Below are 12,671 nucleotides of genomic sequence, written 5' to 3' on the forward strand. Positions count from 1 at the left end.
TTTCAGGATCCTGTCTTTGTCTTTAACCTTTGCCATTTTTACTATGATGTGTCTTGGTGTGGACCTGTTTGGGTTCAGCTTGTTTGTAACTCTCTGCACTTCCTGGGCTTGTACGTCGATTTCCTTCACCAGGGTAGGGAAGTTCTCAGTCATTATTTTTTCAAATACATTCTCGATCCCTTGCTTCTTCTCTTCTCCTTCTGGTATTCCTATGATGCGAATGTTGTTGTGCTTGATGTTGTACCACAGGTCTCTTAAACTATTTTCATTGTTTTTATTCTTTTTTCTTTTTGTTGCTCCAACTGGATGATTTCTGCTATTTTGTCTTCTAAATTGCTAATCCGATCCTCTGCTTCCTCTAATCTACTGGTGATTCCTTCGAGTGTGTTGTTCATTTCAGTTATTGTATTCTTTAGTTCTGTTTTTTATGATTTCTCTATCCTTATTTATGTCCTCACTAAGTTCCTTAAACATTCTTATCATCAGTGTTCTAAATTCGGTCTCTGAAAGGTTGGATACCTCTGGTTCATTTAGTTCCATTTCTAGAGGTTTCTTCTAATCTTTTACTTGGGACATGTTTCTTTGTTTCTTCATTCTGGCTGTCACTCTGTGATTGCTTCAATGTATTTTGTAGATCACCTATGTCTCTCAGTCATTGCTGGGTGGTCTTGTAGTATGTGTCCTTTATATTCGGATTGCACAATCTCTGTATTCTCCTGTCCCATGTGTTCCAGAGGTGTTGCTGGTTGAAGTTGCTCTTTAATTGCTTTTGGCTTGTCAGAGGGTGGGATTGACCCTCAGACTGATTAGCTGGGAGAATTGGCTCTATTCAGAGTATATGAATATACTGTGTGGAGGTTGATCCCCCAGAGGAGGCTTGGCCACTGTGGGTCCTTGTGCCTGTGGAAAATGTCCTTTGAGAGTGCCACTTGTAGGTTCAACCAGGTAGTACTCTGGTTTCATCTAACATTGGCCTCTGGGTGCATTGGTTCTGGTGTCTCTTGGGCGGGGCTCCCACTTAGAACCGTTTCAGATCTGCCTGTTACCATAGCTACCTGGTAGGTGCCTCAAGGCTATATGCAGTTGGCTGCTGCCCGTGCTGGACCTGGGGTCATGTGGGGATGGTCTCTGTGTGAACTGAAGCTGGCTGCCCCCAATATTGGTTCTGAGGCAGTTTAGCCAAAGGCCCAGGGCCCCCTAGGCCTATTGCAACTAACTATCACTGTTAGTTCAGAAGTTCTATCATTTATCGCTACTTTGCTAGGTTTTAACTTCCAGTTTTCAGCAGCCTTATTTAAACTTAGCATAAATGTGTCTCTAAATATGCCAAAATTAAATAATCACTTTACCCACCACCTGGGATGAGATCTTTAACACACTCGTATGTCTTCCAATCCTCTCCACCCCGACCCCTCCAACTCATGGATTTCGTGAAAAGGATATGAAACTGTAGTGTGGTCATTTAAATGTTCCCTTAGTAAGAGGTATGATGGACACACCCCAGGGCGTCCTCCAATGAGTCACACCCATGTAATTCCCTCCCTTTGAGTGTGAGCTTCTAACCAATAGCAAGTTATGAGATTTTGAAGGTGCAGCTAAGGTCCCTAAATCAGTTGACTCTTAGTTAATCATAGGTGGGCCTGACATAATCAGGGGAGACCTTTGGAGGGCACAGGCCTCTCCTGGAGTTAGACACGTGAAGCAGCAGAGTCGCTCTCTCATTTTGCAGGCTTTCAAGAAACAAGCTGTCATAAATTCTACAGCCACAAGGATGTGAATCCTGCCAACAATCTGAGGAGGCGTGGAAGTTGAGCCTGCCCTAGTCAAGCCTCAGATGCGAATGCAGCCCAGGCAACATCTTGATTATAGTGAGACCCTGGAGCCCATGGAGCCAGGCCTGGACCAGCAAAACTGCTAGATGACAAAAGCGTGTTGTTTCAAGCCACTACCTCTTAGTAATTCATTATGCAGCAATACTAAGTAATACAAAGGTATCCCTATTTTTTCAAGAGATTTTTCTTCACCATTAAATTATCATTTGCAATCACAATCAATACCATCTATTTAGGTTTATCCCTACATTTATAGAAGTCTGCTCAGCCCTTGCCCTCCTGTTCTCTAACTTCCCCTATATGCTTTTGTTCTGATTTAATTTCAAGTTAGTGAGAATGCTTTTTGAAACAATTTTCTTAGAGCCGGCACATGGTGTCATAGTTTCTGTATCCTTAAATATACAAAATGTCTTTCTTCTGCCCTCAAATATCAAAGATCCTTTAACTACCAATCCTTTTCATTGAAAAGTCTGAAGTATGTCTTTGCTATTGTTTAGTTTCTTTACAGAAAAGAGCAGTCCAATGCTGGTTTGAATCTCTTTTGTGTGTAACCTGTACTCCCTGTGAAGAATCTTATAAAAAAAAATGTCTCTTTATCCTTGGGTTTGGAAATTTTACCAGGAAATCTCACATTGTATACCATGTCCTTCATTAATCATCCAGAATGGGGTAAGACCATTCTATCTGACAACTTCAATTTTCTCCAGCTCATAGATTTCTCCTTCTAGTAATCAGTTGATTCTGGTTTTATTTCCGTGTCTTCCTTCTGCTTCTGGAGCACCCATCATTCAGATGGAAACAGATCTCTTGAATCTTGTCTCCACATTTTCTATCTTTCATCTCACGGTTTCCATTTCCTCATCCTTTTACTTCTATCATGAATTAGTTCCTCCTTTTGCTTTTCCAGATCGAAATTAAATTTTGAGTCGTATACATGACTTTTTTCACTTCCTCTTGTGAGTGTTTAGAGTTGTTGGTTGTAGTTTCAATTTTGTTTTTATTTCCTAAAATTCTTCCCTCTTTGAGTTGCTGATACAGGCTTCCCATATGGGCCAGGCTGCAGGTTGACAATGCCTGACACAGATGACACCAGGGATTCTCCTCCAACTAGGTCCTGTCTACTAAGGCACAGGCTAGAGACCTCCCATTTTGGGGTTCTTAGGACTCTCCAAGTGTGAACAGGGGACCATTATTTCCCAGTCACACATAAAAGAAAAGACCAGTTCAGCCCCACTATGCCATTTTCTCCAAGGACAGCTATTATCCATGAGTTCAGAGCCCTCTATCTCATGGATAACATGCAGCACATTCAAAGCACATATGGCCTCCCCATAAGCTGAGGGGCCCTTTGGGCTCAGCTGGTCAAGTCCTCAGTTCCCCCTCAGAACCCTGTCCCGTAACCCTGTTGTATGCAAAGGCTCCCAGCACCCACACACTTTTCTTGAGACCACAACTCCGCAGGTGTTTTTGACATCCTCTCCAGAGTTATCTACCTCCTTTAGTCATCCCCAGCAGAATCGGTAATTGATAGGAGGAGGTCACAGAAAGGTAGAAGGTCAGAGAAAGGTAGAATTTAGAGCATATGTGGAAGAGTTATCCTTAATCAGGATGAGTTGAGAGCATACATGGAAGGATTACCCTTGATCAGGATGAGTTGCACATGATCAACAAATATGGCAGAGAATAAGGTTTTAGCGGTTGTAAGTGCAGGTAAGTTTTGTAGAGTGGGGTGTTCTCAAAGGGTGTTGCATGGGCCAGCCCATCAACATCACCTGAGAACTTACCAGAAACTCAAATTCTTGGGCCCTGCCCCACACATACCAAATCAGAAACTCTAGGAGTGGGGCCAGCAATCTGTGTTAAGTCATGCTAGCATGAGCAATGCCCCAAAGACAGGAAAGTAAGAGGTATAGTCAGAATACACCTCAGGAGTCACTTTGTCATTTATAAAGATAAAATTTGCTTCATAAAATTATATCATAAACTAAAGAAGTGTTAGAATTTTTAATTGTTGAAGCACATCCACCACTACTAATAGTGTCACTGAAGAATCTCCAAATCCCAGGAAGCATCCCTGTCCTTACTTTACCCAGACAAGATAAAGGGATTTACCCGGGCTCATCAGGAAGCCAGGGTACAACTGGGATGAGCTACTTAGGTGTCCTGATTCCCTGCTCTTTTACTCCTCTTTCCAGAGTTGAGCAGGTCCCCACTTCTCAACGCTCTGATAGACCTAGAATGCAAAACCCATGTGGATAAACCCAGCACAGCTGCCCTTGCGGAGGTTGGTGGAGTCTGGCTCGAAATGGGCACCACACAGCAAAGACCGAACCCACCTTCAGCTTTTACTTCCAGGGCTAGATCAAGTTCATCCCTGTGGCCTCCAAACCCTTGAGGCACACCGAAAAGACCACTAAATAAAAGTGGGTCCACCCAAAGAGAAACAGCAGCAGCTACCACGCAAGGTCGCCGGGCAGATGGGTGGTATCAAGCAAGCCGTGGTGGGAGCAAGAGGTTAAGTGAAATAGTTATAAATAGAGCCCACAAAAGCATTTCAAAAATCTAAACCCAGCCCTGAAATTGGGGCTTAGATAAATGTGTGTGGCAGCTGATAAACAGGCTCTCCAGGCACAGCACTGTCTGAGAGTGTCTGGGCTCCAATGAAGCCACACCACCCACCGACTGTGGCTCGAGCCCACTGGGGAGGCAGATGAAAGAGCTTTAGGGACCACGCTGGCAGGTTCATAAGGGACACCACGACCGTGACCTACCATCTCACAGGGTTATTGTGGGGATTTATGAGTTAATGCAGGTAAAGACGTAGAATAGGGTCCACACATCATAAACACTGTCAAGGTAAGCTGTTTTTCCAGAATGACTTTGACAGCTCGCCCCCCAAAAAACTGAGTAATTTAATGAGATTTAACTTATATGCCAATAGGTGAGATTCCACCTGCCTCCTCCAGCACAAAGCACAGGGTCCTGTCTGCCCAGCTAGCCCCACAGAGCATGCTCCCCTCCCGTCGTTTCCACGGCCATGTCCTCTGATCTATGCCTGACCGTCCACTTACACTCAGCTTTCATCCTCGGCTTTTTACACATTCAACAGAGAAAAGAGCGAAATACATGAAGGAATGGGCAGGAGAGAGACTTTTCAGTGTATCTGGTGGAAACCTGAGACTTGCAAATTGGTCTCCTCAGGCCCACACATCATCCTAGTGCCACTATCTGATTTTTATTCTAAACGATTTCATGCTCCAATTAGAGGTTTATGCACATATGTTGAGAAATCCATGATGTCATTTACAGCCACTATGCCCCAAGAAGGCCAAAGAGCCGCTCACCTTTGTATTCTGCCAGGCACACGCATTCATAGCCGTTAACGAGGTCCCTGCAGGTGGCCGCGTTCAGGCACGGCGCAGAGAGGCACTCGTTGTATTCTTCTTCACAGTAGAGGCCGTGGTAACCTGAGGAACAGAGAGCAAGGACTGCCATCAAATGCATCCCATGGAAACCCACCCTCGACCAGCCTGCCAGGAAGGCAGCTAGGATTCGCTGGAAAGTGTGGCGCAGGCCGTTGGCATTTAAGGAACTTGATGTCTTGGGGTAGAATTGAATTGTGGATTTTCAGGAAAGCTACAAAGAATCTATTCTCATCACCCTCTTGCATGATTCCAAATGGCAAAGAAGTTACCCCATTTATCCCCCAGCTGGTCTCCTCATTACACTGTGTCTGGTGGTACCGGTGACCTGGAGCCACAGGTGACGGAGTGTGTCTGCTGTGGCCATAGGAGCCAGTGAGAGTGGCAGGATTTACAGCACAGGACAAACAGCCCCTTTCAAGGGCATGGCCCACACCTTTCCTCCAGTCAATTAGAAAAATATATCTAGCTAAAGGGAATTTTATTCAAGGAGAAAAAGATCGATGTACATTCTTTGATTTTCAAGTCAGGAAAGAAAGTCAGCTTAAAAAGGCTTAACTTAAATTCCTGAGGAAATGCGGGCTATCTTTTCTTGTTCCTTTAAAGTTATGATTACCTAAATTATAACATTTTTAATTGCACTCACAGTTTTTAATTATTAAAAACATAATAACAGCTATGAAGAAAAGGAAACCCGACAATTTCCTAATTAAAGATGGGTCTTACGCTCCTAATTGCAAAACAGGTGTTTATTCTAAAAGACAAGAAGACAACATTCTTTGAGATTCACTCATAAATGTAATGCTGTTTTTAACTTTCAAAAACATGTGTTCCTGCCAATTTGCAATGAAACTGGACCATTTTTGTCTGGCCCTGTCCAAACAATGAGAAACATGTGAGTACTTTCAAAAATCACCCTGCCTGTGTTGGTTCTGAATTCAGATAAGCAAAAAAAAACAAATGCTTGCTCAAGTGGGAACTAGAACTACTAGCTTTTTTCCAGCTTTCCAATTCATAGCCAACCCTCCAAACTTGAACTGTTTTGTTTCTTGTGCCGATTACAAAAGTAGGTTAGGCTCATATCTGCATTATTAACAAGGCGCCTTGCAAGTACTTGTCATTTCAACTGCTCTCCAAATTTAGGTGGCGATAATCACTCCTTTGAGGAGACCTTGACCTACCCAAGGCGACTATACCATGGTTTCCAATCCTTCTGTCTCACCCTCTTGGTGGCTTCAGGGAAATATTTCCTGTTATTGTTCATCGGGTTATTTTCCTCACCAAGATTAGAATCTCTCAACTCACAGCAATTTTGTCCCCCAGAGGAAACCTGGCAGTGTCTGGAGACACTTTTGATTGTCACAACTAGAGTGAAAGGAAAGGAGCTGCTACTGGCATCTTGTGTCAGCCTGCTGCGGAACATCCTACAATGCACAGGCCAGCCCCCGCGCAACACAATCCAGCCGGCTTGGATGTGAACACAGCCAGATGGAGAAGCCCTGCTCTGGTTGAGGGCTCAGCAAGCTACGGCCCCGGGCCAAATCCACCCGGGTCTATTTCCAGGTATAAATTTGCATTGGGACACAGCCAACCCCATCCCTTTCTATATCGCCTGTAACTGCTTTCACACAAAACGGGCAGGGTGAGTAGTGGCAACAGACACCACATGGCCTGCAAAGCCCCAAATCTTTGCTGCCCGACCCTTTACAGAACACGCTGGCTGGCTCCTAATCCAGATTCAACAGAAAATCTTTCTCTTTACATAAGTTTTGGATATCAACGCCTCATCGAATATATGGTTTGCAAACATTTTTTCCCAGTCCATAGTTTGCCTTTGACTCTGCAGGTTGCTTCTTCGGCTGCGTGGAAGCGTTTTAGTGTGAGGTAATCCCACTTCTCTAGTTTTGCTTTTGTTGCCTATGCTTTTGGTGTCAGAGCCAAGAAATCACTTCCAAGACCTATGTTACGAAGCTTTCCCTCTGTGTTTTCTCCTATGAGTTTTATAGTTTCAGGTCTCTCATGTTTAAGTTTTTAATCCATTTTGAGTTGATTTTTGTGAATGGTATAAGGTAATACAAATGGCAATAGGTACACAAAAATATGCTCAACATAACTAACCATCAGGAAAGTGCAAATCAAAACCACAATGAGATATCTCCTCATAGCTATTAGAATGGCCATTATAAATAAATACATACATACATACATACATACATACATACATAAATGTGTTGGCGAGTATGTGGAGAAATTGGAACCCTTGTACACTGTTGGTGAGAATGTAAAATGGTACAGCCGCTACAGAAAACAGTACGGAGAGTCCTCAAAAAATTAAAAATAGAACTACCATATGATCCAGCAATTCCAATCCTGGGTACTTCTCCAAAAGAGTTGCAAACAAGGTCTCAAAGATACATTTGCACTTACATGTTCATTGCAGCATTATTCACAATAGCCACAAGAGCTAGAAACAATGCAAATGTCCATCAACAGATATATCAATAAAGAAAACATGGTATATGCATTTAGTGGAAATCATACAGTTTTTAAAAAGAAAGAAATCCTGTCATACGCTATAACATGGATGAACCCTGGAGCCACATGGTAAGTGAAGTAAGCCAGTCACAGAAGGGCAAATGCTTCATGATTCTACTCATAAGAAGCACTGAAAGTAGTTGAACTCATACAAGCAGAGTAACATGGTGGTTGCCAGGGGCTGGGAGAGGGGACATAGGAAGCTGCTGTCCAATGGACAGAATTTCATTTATGCAAAATGAAAACATCCTAGAGATCTGCTGTACGATAATGTACAATAGCATTCACAACACTCTATTGTAAACCTAAAAATCTGTTAACAGGGTGGATTTCATGTTATGCGATTTTATCACAAGTTTTTAAAATTTTATATATATACACACACACACTCACAATATAGATAGATAGATAGATAGATAGATAGATAGATAGATAGATAGATAGATAGTGTTAAGTGTCTTCTGGCTTCTTCTCAGTGCAGAAAAATAGTCACAAGCAGCATCTTTCAATTGTATTTGCTCTCCTAGCAGATCTTTTAAAAGTCAAGTTGGAAGAATCATATATAACCCTACGAGCATCTTGGGCCTCTCAACTGAGGTGTTATTTACACAGACGAAAATCAAAAGCAAATTTCATGAAATCACCCATAACTTTTCGCTTTTGGAAAACAGTATCATTATCTTTTTCCACCAGCAATATGAAAAGCAAATGAGTAAGTTATTTTACAGAGATAATTAAGCTGGTGATGTTTTTCTTCCTTGGGGGGAAAAAGATAAAGGTTTCATGTTCTAAAACTGCTTCTTCAGAGACGGCAACATTTAAATGTCTTTATGGAAATGTCAAAGCCCCTTTTACACTTTGTGCCAAAGAACCTAAATCAGACTGTTTGAATGAAAAGGCCATCCTTTGAAAAAATGGCAGCTTCTATGAAAATGAGGCTGCCACCCCCTGCTGGTAATTAATTTGGGCAAACAAATTAGCTCAGGGCAGTAAGCCCAGGGTTTAGAAATACTAAGCTAGTCCAAAGAGTTTAAAAAAGAAATTAAATAAAATAACAGATCAAAAGGGTGGGGTCCGAGTGGCGCCCTCCAGGCCACTGATCTTCATCACCAGCAGTCTGATCTGTGCATGACTTGCTCCTGAATATTCAACTCCAGTCACTTCCTTAAAATTCATAAAACACAGCAACCAACAGGATGTGGGGATGAGAAACAGCGGTCAAGATGGCTGCCATGTTTAGCCCCAGTGAGTCGGTGATGCTGCTATTAATACAAACAGGTATGATCAAGGAAATAACAGGCTTTTGAAGAAGTTGACCAGTTAGACTTTGGACATGTTTAACTTGGGGCTCACTTGGGGAGGTCCAGGTGGCAGTTGGAAAAACTGGGCTTCGAAAGCATAGAAATAGTATTCTGGGAGTTAGTGCCTGGAAGTGGTGACATTTTCATCAAAGAAAAACACAGAGAGGAAAGAAGAGACCAAGGTCAGATCTACGTGGATGGGCAGGTGGAGAACAAGAAGCCAGATTGGGACACTGGGCAGAGATGCAGCAAAGGAGAGGAAGAGAGCCCAAGAAGTGCAGTCATGGAAGGCAGGAGGTGAAAAGAAACCAAGGAGGGCTGGTTAACAGTGTCAGAGGCACTGGAGAGTGAGAACGACCACTGGTTGACAAGATTAGGAGGTCACTGGAGAGCCTCAACACCATGACTCTCACTGGGGGCCGTGTTTTGGAAATTGGGAATAAGATTGATTATTACAATGACTGGAGGGTTCCACTGGAATTTAGTTGGTGGGGGCCAGAGATATTAAACATCATGCAATGATTAGGATTCCCCTGCACAATAAAGAATGGCCTGGCATCCTTCACATCTTTGGATTGACCCACTGAACATTCATGTAGGTCAAAACCCTGTTTATAACTTTTGAGACCTAGAACCTAACTTCTTTACAGGTACAGCACAGTTTTAAGATATATTGAGTTTTCCTAGAATGTAACTACTGGGTAAATCAAGAGAAGATTGAACCAAGAGTTGTTCACCATTTTTGGCAAATCTCTTCACAAGAGCAATGGTGGAATTTAAGTCACCAGTAGAGCATACCAGTAGATCACACCTATATTTTGCTAAAACAAAGCAAAAGTCACATCTTCAGATAATTTTCTGACAATGCTATCCAAAGTAACTTTCCTCACCAGTTACTCATCACAACACTCAATTGATTTCCACCATGGCACTTATAAGTGTCTGAAATCATATTTTTAACTTAGTTCTTTACATGATTACTATTTCTCTCCCTCCACTAGAATATAAGCTGGAAGGCAGAGGCCATAATTGCAGTTTCACAGCTGTACCCACAGCATCTGGTACAGGGAAGATGCTCAAATAAAAATGGTTGAATTGGCACCCAAAATGTCACTGATTAAATCAATACACATTAAAGATGTGCCTATGATGTACCTGGTGCTTCCAGGTACCAGGGGTACAAAGCTAAATGGCAGAGTCATCACCTGCAAGGAGCTAAGAGTCTAGCAGCAAGTTGGTGGCATCTGCTCTGTGGCAGGCCCTTTGTGTGGGTTGTGTAATCCTTGTGACAACCCAAAATGATGGACATGACTAGTCCCAATTAATACATGAGGAATTAAGAGTCAGAGAGGCAAAGAAACATGCCCAAGGCCACACAGTCAATCCTGTGTGTTCTTCCTGCCTTCCCAGGTTGTCCCCAAAAGGTATTCATTACCTAGTGTATTTGTTTGCTAGGGCCGCCATAATAAAACGGTAGAGATTGGGTGGCTTACCCAACAGAAATTTATTTTCTCACAGTTCTGGAGCTGGAAGTCTTAGATCAAGGTATCAGCAGGTTTGGTTTCTCCTGAGGCCTCTCTCCTTGGCTTGCAGATGGCCACCTTCGCACTATGTCCTCACATGGCCTTTGTTTGTGGGCACACCTCCCTGGTGTTTCATATGGTTATATAACACCAATCACATTGAATTAGATCCCAATCCTTATGACCTCATTAAACCTTAATTACCTCTTTAAAGGCCCTATCTCCAAATACAGTCACACTGGGGATTTGTGTTTCAACATATGAATTTGGGGGAGACACAATTCAGTCCATAACACCCAGAATCAGGATTACTCAACTGCGACACCATTGGCATCTTGGTCTGAATCATTCTTCACGGTTGGGAGTTGTCCTGCACAAGCTGGATGGTGAGCAGCCTCCCTGCTAGATTCTAGTAGCACCATCACTCCCCAGTTGTGACAGCAAAAATGTCTCCAGGTGTTGCCGTATGTCCCCTAGAGGACAAAAACCCCCTTTGGAGAGCCACTGTCATAGATCCTTTTTTTATTTTACTTTATTTTATTTTTTATTGTGAAATACACATTTTTTTAGAATTAGTTTCAGCTGTACAACACAGTGCAATAGTTATTATAACATGAAAGCAACTTGAGATTTGAGGATGTGCGGCATTGAAATTGTCACTGTGAAGAGTGAGAGTGAATTCATCAAGAAAAAGGATTTCTGGGCAGAACTGAGGAGTCCATCTATGATTGTGGGTTTCCCATCATGGCAGCCCACGGGTGACTCTTCTCAGCAGTGCCATGCCACAGAGGCGCCTGGTTCATTTGAGGCTAGGAATCACCAAACAGGTGACCCTAAAGAGAGGAGAGAGAAAAGAGACCCACCCATCCACCCACCTCCCACTCCCACTCCTGGTGATTTTCAAGCTACAGAGAGAACCCTGTTGATTGTTCTGCCATTAGATTGGGACACCTCTGTATCGCCTGGAAAGACCGAGGTCCAGCCCCCTTACCAACTCGGCAAAGGCACAGGGAGCCAGGATTCTACCTCAGGGGTCCGAACTGTCCCAGAACAGACTGCTGCCTCCAGGTTTTAAGAGGCACTTGAATCCTCTTCTCCCCATTCTCTCTCAACACTGTCCCAAGACAACATCATTTAAATATTTATATCAGTAGAAGACAGGCTCTGGCCCCACACAGCGTTTACCCCAGAACCGTCTCCTCCCGTGGCCCATTACATCCCACGTGAAACATCCCCACTGCAGGAAGCTGGCTGAAGCCAGATGGCTTCCACACATTGTGCAACAATTGCGGCACGTCAGCCATGTGTGTCGCCTCTGGAGGGCTCCCTGCTGCCTCAGAAACAGCAAGCGAACAGGACCTTCAAAACCAATGATGATGTGTACGGGATGGGGTGGGGGAGGGGTCCCCACACCCCCAGTGCAGGCCAAATTCAAGGAGAGTGAATGTAACGTGTTTTGAGGGTTCTGTTTGGTTTTGTTTTGTTTTGTTTTACTTTAAGGTCTGCCTGAAGAGAGTGGGGGAAGCATGGAGCAGTTACTTTAAGGGTGTGTTGCAACTCAGAGGATGTTTTCCACTCATTTCTGGTTGAATGGATAAAACGTGAAAACCCAAGACTCCCTGATTCAAGTCTAGGCCAGTTCCCGGGAGATCACATCTTCCAAACACCTCAACCATAGTCGTTAAAGCTGTGGACAAAAAGAAGATAGACCTATTATATTATTATGAGTGTCTGTGAGCTTTGAAATTCTGGCTACACTCGCTGAATACCAGAGTCCCCTTCATCAAGGCCGTGTCTCAGGCAGTGCGTTCATTTTATTTGAACAGAGGGCTTTGCTGCAAGCGAGAATGTGCGTGCATTCGTGCATGTGCGTGTGCGTGTGTGCATCTCATTCTCTCTCTTTGCTGGTATGTTCACAATAGGAATCCTTTTAAGAACAGGAAAAAATGTAGCAAGAATCCCTCTCACATTAGTCTTCTCAAGCGTTCAGACACTCTAAACAGACCTGCTGCGTTGAGATCTTACAGACTTCCATGGGTAATTATGCTGTCCTGTCTC

The 12,671-nt window shown here is 43.4% G+C and overlaps 1 protein-coding gene across 1 annotated transcript in view; it reads right to left on the reverse strand.

Moving 5' to 3' along the window:
- DNER (delta/notch like EGF repeat containing) overlaps positions 1-12,671 on the reverse strand; it is a 293,762-nt gene that overhangs the window by 43,284 nt on the left and 237,807 nt on the right. The window contains exon 9 of the mRNA XM_019657048.1: positions 5,177-5,299. Within this exon, the coding sequence (XP_019512593.1) occupies positions 5,177-5,299 (123 nt within the window). The remainder of the gene's footprint in view (positions 1-5,176; positions 5,300-12,671) is intronic.

The sequence above is a fragment of the Hipposideros armiger genome, unplaced genomic scaffold, assembly GCF_001890085.2.
Source record: "Hipposideros armiger isolate ML-2016 unplaced genomic scaffold, ASM189008v1 scaffold_273, whole genome shotgun sequence".
NCBI lineage: Eukaryota > Metazoa > Chordata > Mammalia > Chiroptera > Hipposideridae > Hipposideros > Hipposideros armiger.